The 25,907-nt window shown below is 44.0% G+C and overlaps 1 protein-coding gene across 1 annotated transcript in view; it reads right to left on the reverse strand.

Moving 5' to 3' along the window:
* MEIOC (meiosis specific with coiled-coil domain) overlaps positions 1-25,907 on the reverse strand; it is a 1,038,655-nt gene that overhangs the window by 575,728 nt on the left and 437,020 nt on the right. The window contains exon 4 of the mRNA XM_086923891.1: positions 1,755-1,859. Within this exon, the coding sequence (XP_086780017.1) occupies positions 1,755-1,859 (105 nt within the window). The remainder of the gene's footprint in view (positions 1-1,754; positions 1,860-25,907) is intronic.

The following is a 25,907-nucleotide window of genomic DNA, read 5'->3' on the forward strand; positions in this document are numbered from 1 at the left end:
TTTTTTTTATTTCATCTCTGCAGTGGAAAGAAAATATATACATTTGTAAAAACATGGCCACACATAGGAGGTCTACACAAATAGAGATTATCATAATATACACATATGGAAACAAATTAGGAGATATATAATTGTACAGAAAAAAAGTCCCATAGGCACATGCATGGATAAATATTTACAAACTCAGGCCTTCTGATTTTGTTATACACTTAATATTATAATTTTTTTTACATTAATGTATTTTTTTATTATATATTTGTCCCGCAATATTTCAATAATAAAGCACTTATAGATATAATTTCTATACTCATAGCTTCACATGGTGACAGATATGTGTTATTATAGGAAAGTAAACCCATAAGCCTACACTCATGTTCCTATGTGTTATTGATGTATTGATATACTTATATATGGATATGTTAAAGTTATTCAGGTGTGTGTATGAATACAATATTTTTTATTTATGTATTTTTTCAAATACATTTATTTCTTTTTATTCCTCTAGTAAGTAAGAATAAAAATATAGAGAGAGAGATGCATATCCATATTTGTTGTTTGGGTTTAAATCCATTAAAAGTATTATTTAATTTTATAATTTAATTGTTTTGATTTATGTAGTTATTCTTTTGTTTACGTAATAGGTTTATTCAATAGTTAACATTTACCCGCACTTTCTATATAATCGTATTTATATGTTATGACATGAGTGACCATAATGGAGATCCATAAGCATGTAGTCAAATATGTATAGGCTATTTATGTAATGACCTGTAGACATTTCCAAAAAGTCAAATCATTAATGGAATGCTGAGCAAATCAAACTTTGACCCACAGTCACAGATCTGGGTTTAATGTATCATTTTTTGCTCACCATGTCGCCCCAGTTGGGACCCAACCATACGCAAATCAGTCTTGACCCTGCTCCCCATGGGAACAGTCCAGCGCAAAGTACCAGGCCAGGTCCTCCCCGGATTGGAAACAAGCATCCTGCGACCGGTTTCAGTCTGTTCTGTTCCCAGGAGGACAGGGTCTAGACTGATTTACATATGGCTGCGTCCAAACGAAGATGGCATGTTGAATCAAAAGAACAATGGATTTAAACTAGATCTCTTGACTGGGGGGTAAATGTTTGATTAGTTCATCATTCCATCCATCATTTGTTTGTGCAGCACTATATACATTTTAAGAATAACTATAAGTATTGTATATATTTTACCCACAAGTAATATTGTAATTATAAATTGCATTCATATAGCGCTTACTACCCCTGATGGGGCATCAAAGCATTTTTCGGATAGTAGCACGCTACTCGGAACCTAAAAAGGATTAGTGGTGTATTAGCATAGGGAAATATGAAATTAATTTGAGCGGTGGACATGTGAGTCTGTTATTTGGGTTGAAATACTTAAGGTCTGCCGATCTGTAAATCAGGCAGGGGAATCTTTAGTTCAGTGGAGAATGCACTTGGACGTATTTGGGACAGTATGTCTCTCCTTCAAACTCTTAATCAGCCCGTCAGTCTATTTAAACATTACTTGTCAATCATCCATTCTCACCTTTTCATACAATAACACCCAACTCAATTTCTAAGAGTAAATTATATAGACACTAGAATAGGACGCGAAATGCAATTTTAATACATACTGAAAACTATTTTCATTAGTTTAAGTATTTTTAAATTCTTATTGATGTATTAAAAACAATTTTAAAAAGCAGGGTAAAGACCATTAGCAAACTTTTAAAGGAAAACGGACCCATCTGTAAAAAATGTCTGCGACTTATCTGGTTCTTCCAAGATGTTAGACACCAGTCCATACAAGTCTGTCTCACTGCCATATTCACTTCTTTCACTCTGTATCCTAACAAAACAAATACAAAAACACAAGAATGACTGTTAGTACAAGTTACTCAATGCAGTGACTCTTTTATTGGTAGCTCTATGTCCCTGTTCCTCCAGACTTCTAAGTAGTATAAGACTATTATGACAAAGAAAAAGCAGCACTTTTCCCCCAGTATCAGATGAAAGATTAATTTTAATCCAGGTCACATGTGCGCCCCATTTGAAACTGCGATGGTCATCTCATATCTACCACCATGCTTCTATCCTCAGTTCCTGTCTTTTTTATTTTTTAATCAAGGTCATTACAGAAGCAGAGCCTGGCTGACTTGGGGAACGTCTGGAGGAACGTGGCATTTCAAACACCAATACATGATTCACTACAGCGAGTAAATTGCACTTCCTGTTACATTCAGTCCCTCTTCCCCTAGATTTTAATAACACTAACACCTTTATGGGGCAACCTTAAATAACCTCCAGGTTAGCACAAATAAGTTTAGAGAAACAAAACAGTGACTATGCATCTTAGACGACTTCACTAAAAGCAAAACAGCCGTTTTGTAGACAATTTAAGAAGTGCAGGGAAGCCACTGAAGTTGCTTACAGCCTGATTCATCAAGCCGAAATCGGCTCGCAAAGGGCCAGATTCTGAGAATCTGGCCCTTTGCGAGCTCTATTTTTGCATTTGGGATTCATCATCCCAAATGCAAAAATCGCTAATAGCGATTTCGCAATTTTGCGAGGAATTACATTTAAGGAATCTCTATTTGAGATTCCTTAAATGCAATTCATCATCCATTTTAAAATTGCGAATTCGCAATTTCGGCCCGCTATTTACCGCGAGGTCAAACCTCGTGGTAAATAGCGAAAACTTATGAATGGGGAGTTATTCCTTATTTGCGATTAGCAATTTGCTAATCGCAAATAAGGAATATGTAGGAATCGCATTTTTTTTGCAATTCCTACATGAATCCCGTTTTGCGAGCCTGTAATAGCGATTCCTTATGAATCGCTATTAAAGACTCGCAAAATGGGTCTTTCATGAATCAGGCTGATAGATCCTTGCAGTAGGGGCTTGCATGGCATCCAACAGTAACCAATTCAGAAAACACTGGCTGCAATTCAATACCGGTCAGCCTCACAACAGACCCTCATACTAGATGTAATGACAAGCTTGTATAATTTTCTAGTGGTACAGTAACTATCCATCTTGTGAGCTCTACTGTTGACTAACTAGTCAGAAAATTACATTTTCTGCAAATTAAGAGGAAACCCCCCCCCCCCCCCCAAAAAACCCAGAAAGAATCAATTTAATGTTAATTTGAAAAAATAAGGAAACTGATGAAATGATTATGTAGAGCCACCATAAAAACAGTGTTCTCTGAGACTTATTTGAGGCACTGGCTGACAGTGGTATAACAGGCAGCAAACAATCATAAACACTCATATCCTTAACTTGGAGAAGCTTTTTTTACTGGCGCATGCAATTGGAAAAACATCTAAAAAAACCTACTGAGAACAAAATTCTTGAGAGAGCAACTATGCTATTGAAGCTAGCAGGGGTAGGAGATAAGATAACCAGAGGAGTTACTTCACTTGAAGGGGAGTATAATAGTCTGAAATACTCTAAAGATAACTATAATGATCAAGAGGACTCGACTTCAAAGGTGGTATAGATTACAATTGCCTTCCACATTGAACATGGTCTCAAATGTGACAGCCTAGGATCCTTTGATGTCAGTGAATGCTTAGACATCCACCTCCTTCATGCGTCTCATCTTTCGACGTCAGGCAAACTGGCACAGTACCTATATTCAACATAATGTACGTTTGACCGGAAACTAGCCCTTTTCCTCTGTAGATGACTCTTCATCTAGCCCTATGGGTGCCCTTGGTGAGTGACAAACAAACTGAAGTAGGAAGTCCACTTTCTCTTTGCCCCTCAGAACTTCCTGATGCAGTGTCTTGAAGACTCTCCTGCAGTACAAACAGTTTGAGCTTCGCCCTGGCCTTTAGCCCCTTCTCTGCTTCTGTCAGCCAACGGCCGTCTCGAGCATTAGCTCCGTAGTGCTGCGCACGTCCATTGGCCGCGGTGGCCCTGCCCACTCAATCAAACTTCCGCACCGCGGCCGAATTGCCAACGCGGTTATGCGGTTAGAATTGTGCTGGACATCTTCTGGCAATGGCTGTAGTATTCAGTGTGATGGACTGTCAGTAAGTACACAAAGCAGAGGTCATGTGGTCTATTTTTTTTTTGTAAACCTTTTTATTGGATTTCAATCTTATACATGTCATACATGAGCTAAACCTTACTCGACTGTTACAGCATTACAATCAAAATTATCGTCATGACAAATAGCATTGTGGGCATTCCTCGAGTAGGCACGGAGGTAAACTGTCTCTGGGGTGCATTCTCCCACCATCTCCATGAGGGATGCTGAGAGTCAGCGTGGGTGCGGTCGCTGGTAAGGTTGAGCTGCAAATGGGCTCAGCTCATGCCAGAGCACCATCTCACATAATTCCAAGCACTCTGCCTTCAGGATTGATAAGGCCTGCCATAGGAGTCACTGATAGGAATATATGTGTCCATTTTAGGGTTAGATATAGGAATACTATATCTAAAGCAAAGGGTGATTACACCACCTTGCCCCAGCTGTCGTGCAGTCAGTTGCGTCAGATTTGGGTGGCCAACCAGGGGTGGCATAATACATGCTGCAGCCCCTGGTAGGCCCTGGGTACACCTATGCCCTGGATACCTAAGGTATGCTGTACAGGGACTGATAAGGTGGCCCAGTACCAATTGGTAAATGCACCTAAGGTACATGCTTGTCAATTTAGAGAGAGAACAGCTAGGCTGTGGGTCTGATTAGCAGGCCCACAGCCAGGGAAAGTCGTAAACCAGTGAAGCAAAAAGCAAAAATCGAGGGTAACCATAGGATTGCAGACCCCACTCTCCTACAACACACATCAGATACGGTTCAATAGATGGGGAAGTTAGTAAACCATAAATGCTTCTCACCGCTGGTTTTCTTAGCTCCTGCTCCTCCCTTTCCGCCTCCAGCAGATTACGAAAGTTTTGTTTAATCCACCCTATATCCTCTTTCTTGATGCCCTGTGGCGATGAGTACAGTTCTGGTCTACCCAGCCTGGCGCATGCCGCTCTAACATACGCCAGCCATGGGACCATGTCCGCCTTCTCAAGGGCTACACAATCCTTCAGGATCAGGTGGTTAAGAGTAATATCCTCGTTCAGCTAGGTTTTTGCCCAACAAATCAACTGAGTCATTTTTAGGTGATCCGAGACATAGCCCAGGCCAACTTTGGAGTGTATTGAGAATGTAGAGGACGATTGCGGGAGTGACAGGAGAGTTCTAAGAAACCTGTTTTCAGCAATTTGTATTTTGGGCGAAGCTACATAGCCCCAGATGGCCGCACCATAAGAGGCAATCGCTAAGCACTTGGATTTATAAATCTTCAGCATGGCCTTCATGGGTCTTGCTCTCAATCTCTTAGAGAAGTTCAGTAGAGCTGTTGTGGATCTCTCTACTACATTACTCTTCAACTTCAACTGGAGACCCCAATTGCCCTTCTCATCAAAGAGAACTCCCAAGTACGAGAAAAAAGGTACCCTTGACAGTTCTGCACCATTACAAGTAAAGGTTTTAACCTTAGTATTCCTGCTACGAGCTGCGGCCACCATTACATGGGATTTTTCAATGTTTACTTTGAAGTCTAGGGCCTCCATGAAGCTGCCGAAATGATCCAACAGCCTCTGTAGGCCCAGGCCCGTGCGCGCAAGTAAGAGCATTGTCCACGTACAGGAGGACCGGAATACCCGATCTGCCTATACACGGAGTATCCAGTGTAGACACGCCCAGGGATTTTTCGAGGGCATTGATGTAGATCGTAAAAAAGAGCGGCCAGTATGCAGCCTTGTCTGACCCCCCTCCTAGAACTGAACTGCCCAGTACATCCGCCTTCCCTCGTAACCCTGACAGAGGCAGAGAGATCCTGGTGAAGGTCACTTGAAAAATTAACCAAAGATACATCTAAACCGATTTCACGCAAAATCAACCATACTTTAGATCGGTTAACTACATCGAATGCCGAAGATAGGTCCATGAAACCCAAATGTAAGAAACCCTCCTTGGCGACAGTATATTTGCTTATGAGGAGGTGTAGATTTAAACATTGGTCCATGGTACCCCTGTGTTCTGTAAAACCATACTGGAGATTAGAGAGCACCAACCTACCTACCAGCCAATCCCCCAATCTCTGGAGAATGACTCTGCCCAAGATCTTTACTGCAGAGTCTAACAGTGAAATTGGCCTATAACAGGCGGGGTCCCCTCTATTCCCCTTTTTAGGGCTCGGGCCTCCGTCAACCCACGAAGTGGGGGGCGGAGCTTCCGAGCTCTTTAGTGTTCGATTCTGAAAGGGGTCCGGCTTCCGCATTCTTTAGTGCGCGCCGCGTTTTTAATGGCATCTGCCTAGTGATTCGTCTTCGCTGTGGTGTCTATTTAGTAGCCTTGACGTGAGAGGCTATATTTACTTTTCGTCCGTCATTTATTGCAGTTGTATGGCATATTCTGTGCGCGAACGAGCACAGCAGAGTGATTAATCTTAATTAGGAGCTCCTGTCAGAGTGCCCGTGTAATGCAATCCAGATGATCTGAGCGGTGAGCGCGTTCAATGTAAAATGACGAGAGGCAGCAGGCGAGGCTCACAGAAGATGACTCATACATGCTCGTCCACACTGTAGTTCTTGTGTTTCCTGAATACTCTCATTTCCAAAGGGCGCCATTTCCTTCTTTTCCTCGCACGCTGCGCTGCACTATTTTTGTCTGTGGTTTAAAAAACGGTGTTTAAAGGCGTTTTATTATAAAACATTTGGATTCTGGTTCTGTAAGCTTTGTTTTCCGAATTTTAATAAGTGCTGACATGCAGACTACTGGTTGAATAAATGAGGAGGGTTAAAAGTGACCTTCGTGACACGTGCTGTCGAGCCTGACTCGCAGAGTTAACATGCAGTCATCATTATTGTAAAGTTTGTGGAAAAAACGTGAATATGCAATAATCATGGAAAACAGAGCCTTCCCGCTGTTACAATGGGAATTCAGAAATGTGTTGTGTGTCTCACGTAATGCCAATGGCTATTTCATTAGGAAAAATTAGACTCATTGATACATGCACCACCACCAGCAGTACTACAAGTACTACAGCCACCAGTACTACCACTACCACCACCACCAGTACTAACAGTGCCACGACCACCAGTACTACCACTAACACCACCACCAGTACTACCAGTACCACCACCACCAGTACTACCACTACCAGTACTACCATTACCATTACCACTACCAACACCACCAGTACCACCACCACCAGTACTACCACCACCCCCAGTACTACCAGAACTACAGCCACCAGTACTACAACTACCACCACCACCAGTTTTACTAGCAAGCTCCTCGAAAAAGGCTTCTGGGACGACCCTGTTCCATTTGATCGGTCTCCCCTGGTCTGTGGTCGATAAATGCCTAGGCGCCCTCCCCCCTTTAATCATTTTGTTCCCTAAGAACGCCATGGTCAACTTCCAGTAAAACCGGGTTATGGTCGCTGAAAGTTGAGGTCACTACTCTGTAGACTAATGTTTTGGCCAAAACAACAGGGGACAAAAAAATATAATCAATGACGGAATTTGCTCCCCGTCCTATAAAGGTAGGAGCTCTCTCCTCTCCCTCACCGGTACCTGGTTCAAATAAATTCATATTGGAGAGGAGAACCTCAAGGGCCTCTCCCTCTTTACTGTGCTCGAAATAGGGGACCCCCTCACCCTGAATTCAAAGACCCCCCAGGTAAAACCCCTAAACGAAAGGACCGAAAAAAACCATCTAAAAATAAATCAGGAAATATTTGTGTTACTCAGTCATTAAGATCCTATTTCAAGGTTCAGGACATACAATCTTCTCCAAAGGAATCAAATCACCTGCCTGAGCATAACTCTGGGTCAATACTGTTTGAAGACAGTGCTCTGAAATCACAACAACCCATGAATATAAACGATAAGGGGATAGTAAAGGAAATGGATCCAATACTTCTAGAGAACAGGTATGAATCGCTCTCACAAGAGACCGATGAAGCGGTAAATAGCCCTTTATCTTTCTCTTCCCTGTCCAATTTGGAAAAAATTGCCCCGTTAGGGAAAGGTGATGTATCTGAAAAGTTAGGTTCATCAGGCACTCTAAATATTGTGTGCATTACAGGAGCTACCTCACCTACAGAGGGGCTAATAACCACCCTCCTTACAGAAATAAGGGATACATTTGCAATTTCTGAAAATAATGAAATGAAAATACAAACAGTCTGTGAGACTCTGGAAAGTAAAATTAATGCTATCTCTGAAAGAGTAGGGGCAATAGAGTTAGCCTTTGAAGATCTCACAAAGCAAGTAGATAAAAATACTCAAGATATTCAGGCACTAAAGGGCGAGGATAAGATCTTGAAGGAGAAACTGGAAAGTTTGGAAAAAGCCACAAGGAGGAACAACATCAGACTCCTGAATGTACCGGAAGATGTAGAGGGTGGAGATATAAGGTCTTTTATAATTAACCTTCTTATAGAGCTTCATCCAGACATTGATAAAAAGACTCTGGAGGACGATATACAAAGAGTGCATCGGGATCCTTTCTCCCAAAAACCTGGGAAGAAAAATCCAAGGAGGATCCTGGTTAACTTTAAATAGTATGTACTTAAGGAAAAAATCTTGGCAGGAGGATTGAAAGCGGGGGTGGACAAAAAAGCTGGATGGTCATTTCGCATTAGATCCGATATTTCCCACATTACTCTAGAAAAGCAATGGGAGCGGGGGAAATCAATGCAAGAACTAAGAGACCTAAAGTAATGTGGAACAACAAAATGTTAAATTTTAAGGATCCAGAAGAAGCTAACGCCCTGATAAATCAGATAAAGAGTTCATCCAAATGAGATTTGCTGAAATTAAGCTCGGTTAGAGATAGAGCCCGAAAATCAGAGGAGTTCACCTCTAATAGAAGTAAGGGAGGGTTCCCCAGGGGGTGGGGGTGGGTTCTTCACTTGAAATGTAAAAAAGTAAAATTCTCATTTACACATCGGGTGGGGGAGCAAGTGGGAGAAAAACAACATTTTTTTTCTCATTTAACAATTTTAATCAGGAAGATCTCTGGCCCTCTATTCTAAATATCAGTAATACTGGTAATCATTTAGGATTCCATGTCTGAAAACAATAGAGCAAAAGACATCTTGGAACATGAATGAATTAAGGGTCCCTTCTAGAAGAAAAAGGATACTAGAGTATTTAAGATTATCGGATTGTAATACTTTTCTTGTTAAAGAATCCCATTTACTTAGACAGGAAGGGATAGTAGCTTTAAAACATCAGAAATGGGTTGAACATTTTATTTGTACAACTCAATCTTGTACAACGAATGGAGTAGCCATTTAATTTTAAAAAACTGATCAAGCGATGTTACGTGAATGCACGGTTGACCCGTTGGGGAGGAGGGCAATTGCTAAGGTAAAAGTCAATGGGGTTTCGATGACTTTTGTAAGTTACTATGGGCCGAACTTGAATGATCCGGGCACTTTATATACTCTTCTTCTTCATTTAACTAAAGTTAATGATTACATATTATTAGGGGGTGATTTTATTCTGGTCTTAGACCCAAGCCAAGACTCTCCTTCACGTAGAGTAGTATCTAATACGCAAAAAATGAGAGTGACTTTAAGACGATTTATTGTCAGACATAGGGCTAGTAGATATATGGAGACAGACGGCCAATAAGTTCAAAACAAATGGTGAAGTTTACGTTTCACAATAAAAAATGCAGACATCAGTCAAGAATTGACTTCCTTTTAGTGGACGCAGTAGCAAGTAGAAACAATGTCAGTCAGCCATGTTCCAGAGCATATATCAGATCACTCAGCAGTTATTTTAAAAATAGCTATGAATAGTGCCCACCCACTTTAGAGGTGGACTATTAATAGAGAACTATTATTAGAGAACACCATAATCAAAAAAACTAAAAGTAGAATCTAAAGAGTTCTTTGATATTCATCTTAACTCAGCTCCAGCCCAACTAGTATGGCATACCTATAAGGCTTTCTTGAGAGGCTCCTTAATAGCTATTTCCAGTTCACAGTCAAAAAAAGTACAAGAGGAGACAAAAAAGTTAGAGGCTGAGATATACAGACTCCAAGAAAGCCTTGAAAGGGAACATGGGAATCCAAATATCTTAAGAAGGCTAACAACTGCAAAACATAAGCTTGCCGATTTTCTAGAAGTCATAATTTAAAAAAGTGGGACGCTAGCAAACTAGCTCATCATGAATACGGGGAGGGTTGCAGTAAGCTCCTCGCATGGAAAACAAAAACCGAACAAACAAGAAATTGGATAAAGGACCTCCGGTGTTCAGATACTGGCAGTATAATCACAGATGATGCCGAAATCGAGGAGGCCTTTGTTCAATTCTTTAAAAACGTATACACGGAACAGATGACACTTGATGAAAACTACATGGATGAATTCCTATCAGAGCTAGCTCTTCCCTCGCTCCAACAAAACGAAAAGGAGAAAGTTAACCGCCCTATATCTACTATGAAAGAAATAATCCAAACTATTAGTTCTTTAAAGAAAGGAAAAGCGGCCGGTTCAGACTCCATTCCTAATGAGATCTATCGTATATTAAAAGAAGAACTAGCACCTATTCTTCTACAATTATTTAATTCATCATTTATAGAAGATCACAGTCCCCCTGTTTCATGGGAAGAGGCAACCATCACAATTCTCTTGAAACTAAATAAGAATCCAAGACTCTGTGAGTCTTACAGGCCTATTTCTCTTTTAAACTTTGATCATAAAATGTTCACACAAATTATCACTTAACATTTGGATAAAGTAATAGGCCCACTAATACACCTAGACCAAAAAGGGTTCATGAAAGGGAGGCAACTCAGTGAATTAACACAATATCTCACTGGGCCTATAGATATGGCTCAGACTTACAAGACCCCTTTGGCAGTAATGACATTCGAGGCTGCCAAAGCTTTCGATCTGGTCAATTGGTCCTTCCTGTTCAAAGTTATATAGCATTTGAATTTAGGTGAAACACGTCTGACAGCAATTAAAGCCATACACAAAAGCCCCTCAGCTAAAATGTTCATTTATGGGAAACTGACTAGATCTATTCACATCGGAAGAGGAACTAAACAAGGATGTCCCCTCTCCCCTTTACTTTTTAATATTTATATTGAACCCCCGGCTTGCAAATTAAGAGCCTGCCAGAATATTATTCCCTTCCAATGTAATGGTTGGGAGAAAAAAAGCGGTTTATATGTGGACGACCTTGTCATTTATACCGGCAATTTAGAAAGATCTTGGGAAGGTCTCCGGATACCTTCTTAACAAACAAAAAAACCTAATGAAATGGAATCCTGATTTTTAGAAGTATTTACACAAAAAAGGAAATAAGATACCTAGGTTTCCAGATAGTCCAAAACATCGACAAAATAGCTCAAGTTAGCACTCAACTACAATCATGGGGGGCACTTTCTCTTTCCTTTTTAAGTAAATCTAATCTATTGAAAATGTCAATCCTTCCAAAATATAAGTTTTAGTTTAATACCATCCCCCTAGAGTTCTCAAAAATGTGGTTTAAGAAGGTGCAAGGGCTCTTTTCAAGTTTCATATGGGGAAACAAAAGCCCAAGAATAGCTTTAAAAAAACTTAGAAAGAGAAAAAAATATGGAGGAATAGCAACTATTTCTATATTTTATGCCTTCCAATTAAAAAACTTTCAGCAACTAATGATGAAAAGTTCAACTTTCTCTTCTCTTTATAAAGCTCTAACAACTGACTTTACTCAACAAGCAGGGTGCTTTCTTCTAAAATGTGGCCACCCAAAATATTTTAGAAAGGTAAAATTGAAGATTTTGTTATCAGCTAAGAAGCTTTGGACTCAGGTGAGACGCCTCTTAAAAATCCTTTACTATAACGACATCACCCCAGTTTGGGATTCCCCAGGGACCCCTTTGTGTTTAGAAGATACCCTCGCAGTACCCTTGCGGAGCTGCGGGATCACCACTTGTGGGCAATTGCTCTTTGATGCAGAACTTATATCTTGGCCTCATCTGTCGGCGATCTGTGGGAATCTGGTCTCGAAGTTCAAATACTATCAATTACTAAGCTGGACAAAGTCTATAGAAAAAGAGCTAAAAGGGGACTCAAATTTGGCATTAAAGATATGCTCCCGTCCAACAAAAACAAAAGAAGTGGCAGTGTGGTATTGGCTACTTGTCCAAAACGGGGAAGAGAAGCAGGCTTCGTTTACTGGGATATGGAAGAAGGACCTGCCAGATGAAGGCCTCGAAAATATTGGGCAAGTATCTATGTCTTCTCTATGGTCTTGTGTAAATGTTGCACCTTTAAAAAAGAACCACCTTTTTACAGTAAACAAGGCCTACTGCACACCCCAGAAAATATCGAAAATGGGGAACCGGGAGATTAAGAAGTGCTCTAAATGCGGAGAAGACAGAGCAAACGAGGTCCATATGTTCTGGAGCTGCCCGGTAATACACTCTTATTGGGAAAAGGTTGGTAAGACCATTTCTGATATTATGGGTCTGGATATAAAATTAGCAACAATGTCTATAATTTTCTGGGTAGTTCCAAAAGAGGTAGACGGCTGTTTACGAACAAAAAGCCATAATGCTCTCTTTTTCACTTTGATACTACTAGCACGTAGGGAGCTTTGCATTAAATGGGTTTTGCACTGTCCCCCAACGGATGAAGAATGGATTCATTCCGTTCAGAGGGTATCCTCTTTAGATCAATCTGGTAAACACACTAAAAAGACAAAATACGGGGAAATAAAGGATAAATGGGTGGAGGCAGGTCCTCCCCACATATGAAGTTTTTGTTACAGGCTTGGATAGCTCTTCTTCTCTCTTTTCTTTGACTTTTGATGGGCTGAGGGGAATCTTTTTTTATTGTTTCTCACGTTTGTGGTATTATGATTTCTTGGTCCAATGATTAAGAATTTGCTCTAGATTGAGGCCCTTGAATGGGGAAGTTACTGTCTTCCGAAAAGAAGGAACTCATTGGTCTTTCAATAACTCAAGATCAGGATTGGAGGCCAGACAACGAATCGTAGGTGCGGCTCCGGAGATACGTGGTATCCTTCTCTCCCTTGGGGGTGTGACCAGGACAGTAAAAACTACCTTCAGATACTTGAAATAGTCAGAGTAACCCCTTCTTGATTTTGGAGCACATTATTGTTAAATGAGGACTAAAAAGAAAAGAAAAAAAAATAATCATCATCCCAATACCAATGAGAAACTGGGGTAAAGCCAACAGTAATAAGATACATATGTAAACAACAGACCATTATTTAACCACTTGTGCGTGGGGCACATTTCCCTAAGGTGTGGGCAAATTAATGAGTGGGCGGGATTCGGACAACCCCCGGCCGTCCTCCGCACACGCCCACCGTGACGTTGGACGGCCGGGAGCTGTCCGAAGTACGCAAGGGGTTAAAGTGCAAAGTGGGGACTAATAATAAAGATGGAGCTAGAAGTAAATAAATATTACCAAAGCTTCCTGCCCTTACATATACCAACAACTTCATCACAGTAATAACAGTAAACCGCTTCGCTATGGCATACATTCCGCCCGAGTGCGGCCGAATCCGACGTGTGCGCACATCTGACGGCCCCCGGCCGTCCGACGCACACGCCCACTGTGACATCGGACGGAAGGGGGCTGTCCAATGCATCGAAAAGGCGAAGAACCTTAACTAAAATCATAGTCGGGGATAAACCTCATTTGAAACATTTGTCGTTATATCAAGCACGATGAGACTCAGATGTAAACATCAGATTGTTAATTAAAGGGCAGAGTGCAGAAATAAGAGAAGCAGTGGCAATCCATCCTATCTGTGCAGACCCCATCAATTTTCTAATCTAGATAAAAGGTGCCCATATTAAATGTCCTTTTTTCCTTATTTTAACGCCCTCTTTGCCATACATCGCTTTCTCCATATTGGAAATGGTTAATAGATGGGCAAGCCAGTGTAGAAACTGAGGAAGTTGTGGATCAAGCCACGCTGTAGCAACTAAGGGCTAGATGTAGGTGGCTAAATACCGGTTGGTTACCGACCGGTATTTAGCCATGTGCGATGTAGGTATTACCGATCGGCATCTGTAATAAGGAATCGGTAAAAATAAGGGAAACTAGTTACCAATTCCTTATTTACCGATTGGCAGACAAAAATACCGAATCGGTAAATAAGGAATCGGTAAAAAAATCGGTAATGCGATGTACCAAAAATCGGTAATATCGAATTTGCTAAAAATCGGTATTTAAGAATCGGTAATTAGCACAGACTCAAAGCAGGTGGTAATCCGGTGCACTGCATAAAAACACAGCCCCAAAATGCAACAGGGTGAACACAATGGTGGCCCTCTACGTGATAGCAAGGCGTCTACGTTTGCGAGCAGCAGGACTGAGGATCTGGAGATGGGAGGAGCACGTGTACAGACTGCGTGTAACACCTTTCCAACTGACTGAGGCTGAAATACATGAGAGGTACAGGCTACACCCAAACACCATCCGACGGGACCTGCACCCACTCCTGGAGCACCAGACACCAAGGGCCCACGCAATACCCACTCATGTACAGGTACTCTTGCCTGCACCTCCTGGCATCTGGCAGTTACCAAGGGGTAATAGCTGTGGCAGGTGGAGTCTCACGGAGTTGCCCATCGCGTTTTTTCAGGAAATTCCTGGATGCCATGTTGCAAAGGATTGTAAATGTACAAATTGCTCCCCACACACTTGTTTTCTGCTTAATGATTTAAAGCACATAAATCAGGACTACTTCTGAATATGTGGGTTTATTTTAGTTTCACCCTTTGCTTTTCAATATTAAGTACAAAAGTTCAATTTATAGCATGTTTGAAAAAGACACGCAACATAAAACATTAAATGACAAATATACAAATCAGTGATTACCAACACATTAAATCCAAAACATCAAATTTGAACAAACATGAAACATATATGCACATCATTTTCATCTGACGGCAACATCAATTTTTAGAATGCCGATATCAAAAAAAAGATACTTGTTTATATATTCTATACAGTCATTGAAGGACAAACAAGTCTGAGAAGAGGGCCAAATGGATGCGAATAAATGAATCCAAGTCGTAATTAATCCTAATTCGTGGCCTTCTAGATGCCGACGCGTTTCGAACCCGCTAATTAAATAAACGGGATCTCGTCAGGGCCTTGTCACTTCAGTATCTTTTATTCTGTGCAAAAAAGGAAGAAGAGAACAACACCTTAGTTTTGTTGTTCCCACCCATTTTTAAACAACTCACTACACCTCTGCCTATGAAGAAATCTGTACCTGTAGCGTTGTGGCCGGGTTCATACAGGTTCAACAGTGTTCTTGTGTTCGTTACTGTCTTTGGGAACCCTGTGGGGATATTTGTGACTGTTAGAAAGTTCGGGGTTGGTTGGTGATCACCCTGTTTGCTTAGCGGTGCACTAAAAAATTCATACCTTCTTTTTAATGCCGCTGCTCTTTAAGAAATGTCCTCTGTCCGTTTGATTGTCTATTCTCAGGTCTTTGTCTGCTCTCTCTGGCTTGTGCTCCCTATTTGTTAAAAGATCGGGGTTATTTTAAAGAGATGGTCTCTCTTGTTTCTAAAGTATATGTACTAGAAAGGCATCTACCTTGAGGGGGCGTCCCTCGGCGAGCGTGGATTTTGCTCTCCTGTCGATGCGGGGAAGTTTTCTTCAATCTATTTAAAAGAAGGGGAGTTGTGTTAGTCTAATATGCGCTCGCGTATTTGGGAGCAGCATGTGAAAGTATCACGGTCGGTCCTCTCTCCTACCTTTGGTTAAAGGAGCAGGGATGAGGCATCTGGCAGTCTGCAACGCTTCTATCGCTCTGAGCTTCCGCATTGAAGCCCGCGTTGAATTGAAACAACCATATGGGGGTCAGCGTCATACATTCTCGCTGATGACGCGGTCCGGGCATTATGGGATATGTAGTTCAGAGTGTCCGTGAGGGATGCTTTCCATTATTGTTAGTCAGACCCTCACTCATGTGGTGACTCGCGCGAAGCACTATCTCTTCCTCAGGGAGATTAAAGCCTAGAGACTTCTGACAATGTATTTAACCCACTTTGGGTGCTGTTAAATTTAAGGATTAAGTATGCCTCTTTTGTCAAGAGGACACTTTCAGTGTCAGGGGGACATTTGTTTGGGTTGATGCGATACAGTACAGTCCATTTAAATTTAGTTTCTCGATGATTGGCCTCTGTGAAATGCTGTACCATGGGTGCATTCGCTACCTTATTTTTAAGTCTAGATCTATGCTGTGTGATGCGGGTATTCACTTGTTGGTTTGTTTTCCCGATATAAATTTTATCACACGGGCATAAAATTGCGTATACGACATTTCTTGTCCGACAATTAGTAAAACCTACATTTTTCCATTTAGTGTTCTTATGCGTGAATTCAATGCCTTCAATCGTGGTATCGCATGAGACACAATTCCCACATTTATGGTGTCCCAGTATCGGTTTCAAGCCCCATTGGGAGAGCAGGTCACTTTTGGGTTTTTGGATTCTTACATCAGCGCGGACCAGACGCTGGCCTAGACTTTGGTTCTTTTTGTATGCAAATATTGGCCTCGGGAAAGGGCATTCCAGATCCTCAAGGAGATGCCAGTTCTTCAAGACCATTTGTCTGACTTTGTGCGTGTCAGGGCCATATGTGGTCACACATACCATCTTTTCAAGCTCTGGTTTGCTCTTGTCCTGTGTTAATAAGCATTCACGGGGAGTGTATCGTGCCCGTTTGTATGCATGCTTAAGTAGTTTTTTGGGGTACCCTCTGTTGGTCATCTCTCCGCAAAATGTCTGGGCGTGTTGATCATACTCCGCCACTTCTGAGCAGTTTCTCCTTATCCTAAGGAGCTGACCGTAAGGTAAATTTGCTCTAAGGTTTCTGGGGTGGTCACTACTGTGGTGTAGGATTGTATTTTTATCGGTCTTTTTCTTATAGAGGGATGCTTTTAGGTGACCCTCATTATCAGAGATTTGTACATCGAGAAACGTCATTTGGCTTTGGCTCTGTTCCATAGAGAATTTAATGTCCTGGTGTCTGCTGTTTAGCCATTGGTGGAATGCCATTAATTCCGTGCGGCTCCCCTGCCACAGGAGCCACACGTCATCAATGTATCGCAACCACTGTTTGATGTAGGGCTTGAAAGGGTTATTATCCACAAATTTGTGTTCATACTCTGCCATGTACAAAACTGCCATCTCAGGCGCATATGGACAACCCATGGCCGTACCTTTGATTTGCATAAAGAACTGATCATTAAAGCGAAAGTAATTTTTCTTTAGTGTCAGTTCTGCTAGTTGGAGGATGAACGATGTGGGGACCCGATGGGGTCTCTCCCTAGTGTCAAGGTACAATTCTATGACCTCCAACGCCTCATATTGCGGTATCTGTGTGTAGAGAGACGTGACGTCCATGGTTACCATAATCTCATCTTTGTTATTGAATTCTGTTCCCTCAACTTTATTCAGAAAGTCGGTGGTGTCCTTGAGGTACGACTTTACTGTGCTCACAAAAGGCTTTAGAAAAAAAATAAAAATCTATATATTTAGAGATCGGTTCCAGGCACGAATTGCACCCAGAAACGATAGGCCTGCCTGGTGGATCGTTTAGGCTCTTGTCAATTTTTGGTAAGAAATACAAGATAGGTGTTCGTGGATGTTTCTTAACCAGGAAATCTGCCTCCTTGGTACCTACAAATCCATTGTCAATCCCTATTTGCACCAGTTCTTTTATGGCCTCCTGTATTTGTTTCACTGGATCTTCCTGGAGTAGTCTATACCACACTTGGTTATTAACCTGTGTGGACCCCTCGGTCAGATATTTCTCGCGTGGCCAGATCACTACTGCCCCGCCTTTGTCGGCCGGTTTGATGACCACGGTCGAATCCTCCCTCAATGCTTTCAATGCCACTTGCTGCCCTTTGCTAATATTTTGTGGGACATACTTTTTATTTCTTTCAAGTTTGTTCAAGGAAGATAGCAAAACCTGCTTGAACACAAGAATTTGTTTTGGAATGTTATGGCTTGGGCAGAAGGTGGATTTGTTCCTCAGTCCAGTTGTTTCCAGATCCATATTTGGGGGTTGGTTGGCAAAGAATGCCTTTAGTCGTACTTTGCGGCAAAAAGCAATAATTTCCATTTTTGTTTTTGCAAAGTCTGTGTGTTTTCTGGGGACAAATTTTAATCCCAGGTTTAGCACGGACTCTTCGTCCCGTGTTAAAAAATTTTCAGACAGGTTGACAACAGAGGAGGGTGCCTCTACGATTTGTAAAATTGCTTGCGTGTCCGCATTTCCCATGGTATTTTTTGTCTTTGTTTTGGCTGTTTGCCTTTCTCTAAAAAAGCAACTTGTTTCTTGTTATTTTTGCCTCTAGATTCAGAGCTGGAAGAGTCTGATGAGCTTGTCTCTGAGAATGTTTTGAATCTATTGCGAGAGCGTCCCTGATAGTTATATAGTGCTCCACGCGAATCCGCCTGCGAGTAATAGTCGTCCTTCAAGAATGGGTATGCCTTCTCTAACGTGAATGATTTAGAGTCTCGATCGTACTGGGTAGTTTTGGCGTTGATTGTGGTATCTTTAAACTGCAGGATTTCCTTCTCTATTTTTTCAATTAAATTCTTTGCATCGGGGATCACGTCACTTTCTGCAATGCTTTTGGTCAATGTCTCAATTTCCTCAAGTTCCTGACGGCAAATTCTTTGTGCAGTCTCAACGGTGTGAACCATTAGGTCCCGGCTACATTTGGTGTTTATCCGACTGAAGCCTAATTTGTATTCGGCGTCCTCTGTAAAAATTACTGGGACGTTTTTGACCTGAAGACCCCAAGGGATGGTGCCACCCCTTAGGTGCTGCAGGAGAAAATGTCCGTGGAGTTCGGTTCTAATATGTTTTTTGCTTAATCTAATAAGTTTGTCTGTCCCGGGACCTAACTCCTTAAGCTTTGGCATGTTGCAAAGGATAGCACACTACATTCAATTCCCCAGCACACAGGCAGAACTGCTGAAGACCGGTGTGCTCTTTCATCCTGACTCCGTACCTACACCCATCCACCCCAAGTGAAAGGAGATACAATGTTGCACATAGATCGACATGCAGTGTGGTTGAGTGAACATTTGGCCTGCACAAAAGTGGAGGTGCACTGCAATACCAGCCCCTGGTGTGTTGCAAAATCATGGCTGTATGTGCCATGCTGCATAACCTTGTCACTAAGAAGGGTACACCTGTGAAAATGTGTGATTCTGAAGAGGAGGATCAGGAAGGTACACAGCCACAGCACAGGGCAGCAGGTGGACAGCTGCAGCAGATGCGAGTCAGAGACGGTCAGAGATCACACAAAATTATTTCTGAGTAAGTAATGAGACAAAGCCAGGTAATGCATTTGTGTCAGGGTGTTTAATAAACCTTACAACAGGCAATAGTCCAGCACATCGTAACATCAGCTATGTGTCCAAAAGGGTTACGTCACCCACAACAGAATGCGAATAGAGGGCCGTGCCTATCTCCTGCGCCCCCGCACACCAGTGCTGCGTTCTGCATGCACACTGTCCTCAGCAGCACTGTGTCCTGCAGCAGACCCATGCCTCACACTGCGCCTCCTGCTCTCTGGCAAGGGCGGGGGGGAGGGTTCAGTGCTACGACTGCTTGCCTCCTCACTCTCCTCCACATCCCCTGTATCAGTGGCAGCAATCTGGTTAGTCTGCATCACCTCTACGGCACTGGTGACTGTGACCAGGCCCCGGGTAACCTCACGGCTGCACTTTGCCATCTCAAGTTGCATGGCCACAGATCTCCTACTCAGCACGTGGGTCGCATTGCACAGGCTGTTCACGGACTTGGTGAAGCCTGCAATGACCTACCTGTCTCTCCGCCTTGCAGCGCGCTCCCCATCTATTCTGCCACATAACTGCCTCACTAACTCGGATACCTCCTTCATTTCCTCAGCCACAGTATTGTTGAGGCAGAAGATGGCCTCCTTCATGTCGTCCACCTTCCTGTTGTTAGCCACCATCTGTCTCTGAATGGTCCTCATTGTCTTCCCCTGCAGGCGCTGGACTTTCAGCATTTGGCCCTCCAGTCCTGAGAAGACACTTGATCCTTCGGCATCAGGACTCTGTGACCTCTGTCGCCGTCTACGGGCACCTGCGATGCTTTCCACCACGGGGGACTGTGCCCCAGATGGCTGTGTGTCTTCGCCCGGTGTTGTCTGTTGGGCTTCCTGCCTGTCCTCCTCTGTGGCATCCATCTCCTGGAGTGGAGCCACTGTGTATCTCTTTGAGCGTGGTGGTGGTGTTGTTGGTGCAATGTCTGGAGGTGACATGACTTCCTTCTCACTTGTTTTCCTCCCTGGGGTTATCAGCAGTCTCCCCCTCTGCAGCCTGTGGCGCTGTTCCGCCTGTGGATACAGAATGTACTATTACTCACTTTTCTTGCAGCAACTGTGTGCAAAAAAATTTCACAACTGACATTCTAGCTGTCTGTCCTCTGCTATCTCATCTATTGATGTGTGTGACTTGCCTATGCTTATTGGGGAGTGGCTGATTTGCTACCCATTGATAGGGATTACATTTCCCATGATGCATTGCTGATCTTACATAAAACATGGTCTGGAGTGGGATTGTTGCAGGGGGATTGGGGTTAGGGAGTGCATGCAACCTACCTTGTCTCTTGGATGGTGTAGCTGAGCTATCCACATCCCCAATGCAACTGACGCTCTCTGGCTGGAGGGTGGATTGTACCAGTTGGTCTAGGGCAGTAGAAGCAGGCGCTGTGGCGCTTCGCCCACCTGTCTTCCCCGCTTATTTTTGTCGCTCAGCCATCCTCTCCTTGGCACGTGCCCTCAGGTCATACCATCGCTTTTTTAAGTCCTCAGTTGTGCGATGTGTGACCCCAATTGCATTTATCTTCTCCTGGATTGCCATCCAAATGCTCCTTTTCTGGGACTCAGGGACGTTTAGTGATCTCTTCATATAGAGCTGGCCATGGTCTTTCACTACTTCCTCAATGAGGACCTCCAACTCCCTTTCACAAAACTTGTGCTTCCTTTTCCTACCGGCAGCATCCTTCCCTTTCTCAGGAGTGGGCATGGTGCAGTTCCTCTGTCTAAGCTGGGTGTTGGCTGTGCAGCTCCTCTGCTGTTACTCCAGCTCCCTGTCTCTCCATCAGCTACACATTCAGTGCACCTGCAAGGGTGTGGCCACTTCCTGGTTGGGAGGACATGTGCTTGCTCAGGATTGGCTGATTCGACAAATACAGATTTTTTTAACACCTCCCGTGCTCATGACGGAGCCGCTCCGTCATGAGCATCGGCTGAGCTGTGCTCATGACGGAGCGGTTCCGTCATGGCCCTGCCGCCGCGCCTGCGCGGCGCGTTCTATTGAGCGGGCGGGGCCATGACGGAACCGCTCCATCACGAGCACAGCTCAACTGCGGCTCGTGACGGAGCGGCTCCGTCACGAGCATGCGAGCGCTGCTCGGCCCCCCTAGCACTGCGGCGGAATTGCCGCCGCAGCGAAGGGGTTAAATTACCGAATCGGTATAATGCCGCCGCAGAGAAGGGGTTAAATTACCGAATCGGTATTTACCGAATTGGTATTACAGAATCGGTAATACAGATTCGGTAATGGGGTTTCAGTAATTTTTTTACCGATTTCTATGAAATCGCAAATTGTTCGCGAATTTTACCGAATCGGTATTTTTTACCGAATTTTTTCCTACATCGCAAATACCGATTCCTTAATAACGATTCAGTAAAAATCGGTATTAAGCAATCGGTATTTGGGAATTACCTACATCTAGCCCTAAAAGTCCAAAAATCGTCATAGCAACAACAAGAAAATAATCAATTTCCGGAGTAGATTTCTCATCAATAACCTCTAGTAAGGTTACCTTTGGACTCAATGAGACTTTAATATATATTTTAGAAAGGAAAACATTTTGTATTTCATTCTTAAGAGAATTCAAAGACGGACACGTTACGAACATATGAACAATGTCAGTGTTCAACGTGGAGCAGCGCAGGCACTTGATTCCTTGCCCGAGCTCCAATTCTTGCAGATGTATTAAAAGCTTAAAAAAATCGCATTTGTAGATTGGCCGACATTAACGCAGTTAGGGATAAGCTGAGTTCCTTTGCAAATTCATTTTCGGTAATTATCAGCTTATCCTGCCATTTAACACACTGTTTATCAAGATCATCTTTCATTACGCTTATCAAAATCTGATAAATTGACCCGATGCGGCTTGAGTTCTCCGTTATTAACCCATCCACCAGAACATTCTTATCAGAGCCGCTTGGGCTCCCCACTTTCCACTGAAGGTAGTCCCTTACTTGCAGGTACTCAAAAAACCCTTTGTTGCTAATACCAAACTTTAACTTTAGCTCAACAAACGAGACAAGGCCAACCAGGGAAAAGAAAGTACCCAGTTTCTGAATACCTGCGGAGTACCATACATGCATATAGCGGTCATTAGAAATTCCAGGTAGGTTTTGAATATTCAAGATCAGAGTATACAAATTCTATGTCAGGACCAGAGGCTTCGGATTATGCTATGCTTTCCGTGCTTTATTTTGACAGCAGCCATTTTTAAAACTTCAACAACAGACCACATTACCCAAACACCCTCAGGAACATGTTGGTCAAAAAGAAAGAAACAAGGGCCCACGCGTCCCCCAAGTCCATGAACCAATCACAGCGTCCTGAGCCCAATATAGTCTCTACTCAGTCCCTGCTCTTCCTTCTTTTTTTGCTGCTCGCAGCCCAGAGAGGAGTGTTTTTCTCTTTTTCCCTCATATCTTGATTGCTTGTGATTTATGGGTTAACGCAATCGCGGGTTGTCGTCAAGCGTCCGCAATCGCGTTTTTTTGCCTATGGTATCTGGTTATTGTTTTGTGGTTGCATTGTAGCTTGAATATGCCTTTACCCAAGGCTTTTTGTTTATTCAGCCCGGGCACTTCCTGGTTATTTGGGGTTTCTGTAGGAGTTGTCCGAGAGGTTTCAGGGTCATTTCATATTACCCTGAAGGTTTTCTTCTCTATTGGCCCACGGGAGTTGGTTGAGCTTTGGTTTTTCAGGTGGTTTTGCCGACCTCATGGCCTCATTCGCGGGATCCTTGTGGGGCCTGCGTGACACTGTGAGCAGCCTGCGTCATGGTGCGGTCAGCTTCCAACCGCCAGGGGGAGCTGTGGGCACGCATCTAGCATCTCTCGCCTCGTTGGCATCGGGCGCGAAGTTCGAGAATTTCAGTTGTCGGATTCTTGTCACTCTGCGCCTGTTGCCTGTGCTCAGCTCCCTGGAGACTGAACGCCATGTCCTGTTTCCGTAATTGTACTGGCTGGCAAATTGACACTCAAGCTGCAGCGTTGGTCGGTGTGTGTGTGTGTTTGGAACACTGACGCCCTCTGGGTGTATTTGCGATCACTAGCAGCAGGTTAAAGCAAGACCTGCAGGAACATGTTCCCAGGGAAATTTTCAACGCCTGAGTATTCACTTTGGTGCAGGTAGGATCCCTGAAGGGTGGGTCCCCACTCATTTTTCCTAATTGGGGCTCTGCCCTTGCAATAGGCTGGTCCCCAGCGTCAGTCTCTGACTGCGGCGGCATCGGATTTGGCGCAAGGTTGTTTTGACCTTTAATCACACACTATACTTGTGTGTGCATGTCTAACCAGGCTGAGATGCCGTGGGAGGAGGATCCCTAGCCCAATTGCCCTGGGACGATGACTTATACAACGCGGTTGACGATTCCATCTACCGGGCAGTTGAGGAGGTAATGGCTCCTATGGAGGAGCGCCTGCCCGAAAAACTCGAGCAGCTATGCGCTTGGTAGGGTCCATTAGCACTCAATGTTCTATCTGCACCCCTCGGTGCAGCGCCTATTACCCCTACCACACCTCAGGATGCGCAGGGGATGGATCCGATTCCTGCTAAACGCCCTAGGGTGGACAGAGTGGACCAAGACACTTTTGAGCGTTTACGTGAGGCTTTTCTTGCTCATAGCCTGGCTGTGGTCACGCTGGTGCTTAGAACACCTTTCCCCAGCCACAACGACCCCGGTTAGCCCGTCCCAAAGGGACTACGACCAAGCTGACACGGATGAGGAGCCGGAAACCTCTAAGCCATGGCAACCAGCGTAGCAGGCAGGACCCGTAGAATCTCAAGGGACTGGAGGTGCTTCGGATATGTTGGATCCAGAACTCCTCATGCACCCCATATCGTCTGAATGGACCCCCTCGGCAAAGGTGGCGAGCTACGTGGCGGGCAGAATTAGGACTCCCATGGGGAAAGACGCCCATTGCCGACTCCGGCCTCTTTGGATGGTAACGTTGCACAAACCCCCTGACTAGGCCCCAGGATGGCAACTGTTTGAGCAGAATTTATGAAGGATCCAAAGAAAGGGATAGATAGGTCGTGGCGGGCGTGCCAAGACAAATTGTTGGACGCCCTGGGACCCCTAACAATGATTTTGGATATGGCGGAAGACGCCAAATCTTCCGGTGCCCTCATCACACAGGAAGCCCTCTCTGGATGGGCTCAGCGGGCTGTGTTTTTTTCGGCGATGCACACTGTGCGCTCTCCACTTAGATGACACTGAGGCAGGCACGGTGGCACAGGGGGGGCCTGTTTGGGGAGCCCATTATTAAGGAGCTGGGCAAGTTCGTAAATATGTTTACATCACTGGACAAAGCCCAGACTTCTATAAGGAAAGTGTTTTCTTCCCAGATTTTTAGGGGGGCCGGTCGAGGCAGGGGCCGCTCGACCGACCAGGCCCCCCCTTTCTCCAGAGGGCAAGAGTCCAGGCAAGGGCAGTACCAGAACCAGCAATGGTACAATATTTTCTAGCCTTCCCGCGGACGCTGTGGCAGAGATCGTAGATTCAGAGGAGGGGATAACTCCTCTTCAGCAGATAAGTGTAACACTGGAGTCCTTGGTGTGTGTGGGCGGCTGCCTGGCCGGATATTTGAGTCAGTAGGAGAAAGTCAGTTCAGATGCTTGGGGGTTACAGACTGTTCAAGGGTTTCGGATAGAATTTTGTGGCGCTCCCAAACAGTTGGTTCCACACCGGCCTATCCAGTTTTCCCGCCAAGAGGCAACCTTGATAGACGCGGAAGTGGCCACCTTGCTAGACACAAAAGGGCCATTTGTCACTCCGTGGTGCACCCCCAAGAGTTCCTAAGCAACATGTTTTTGGTGGACAAGCCAGATGGGGGCCAGAGCCCGGTTTTGAACCGCTGAGAATCCAACGAGTGGTTAGACTACCGCCACTTCAAAATGGAGGGCATCCACCTCCTCAGGGATGTGTTGCGTCCCGCGGACTGGATGGTCCGCTTCGATTTAAAAGATACCTATCTGGCCATTCCTATTTTTCTTCCGCACAGGAAGTTTCTTCAGTTTCTTTGGCAAGGTCAAGTGTTCCAGTTTACGTCTCTCCATTTCGGGCTCTCCTCTGCTCCATGGTGCTTCACGAAGGTCCTCCGACCAGTACCCCCAAGCGAGAGGTACCCGTCTTATTGTGTACCTAGATGATAAGCTGTTACTGGCCCAGGACCCGCGTTCGCTTCGGAACCAACTGCAGCAGGCCGTCACTCTCTTAGAGTGTCTCGGGTTTGTCATAAACACAAAGAAGTCTTTGTTGATCACGGAGCAATCAGTCATGTTTCTAGGGTTTATGATAAACTCAGTAGACGCGACGCTTAGTCTTCTGGCGCGGAAACTGTCCAGAATCCGTCACGAACAAACAGATGATTCCCCTTCGACAAATCGCCTGCATAGTGGTACTTTTGTCCGCATCCATCCAAGCGATCTATTAGGGCCCGCTCCACTACAGGGTCTTACAACGCCTCAAGGAGCAGCACTTACAGAAGGGTTATCCTTACTCTCATCCGGTTTCCTTGTC

The sequence above is a fragment of the Lissotriton vulgaris genome, chromosome 5, assembly GCF_964263255.1.
Source record: "Lissotriton vulgaris chromosome 5, aLisVul1.2, whole genome shotgun sequence".
In the NCBI taxonomy this organism is placed as follows: domain Eukaryota; kingdom Metazoa; phylum Chordata; class Amphibia; order Caudata; family Salamandridae; genus Lissotriton; species Lissotriton vulgaris.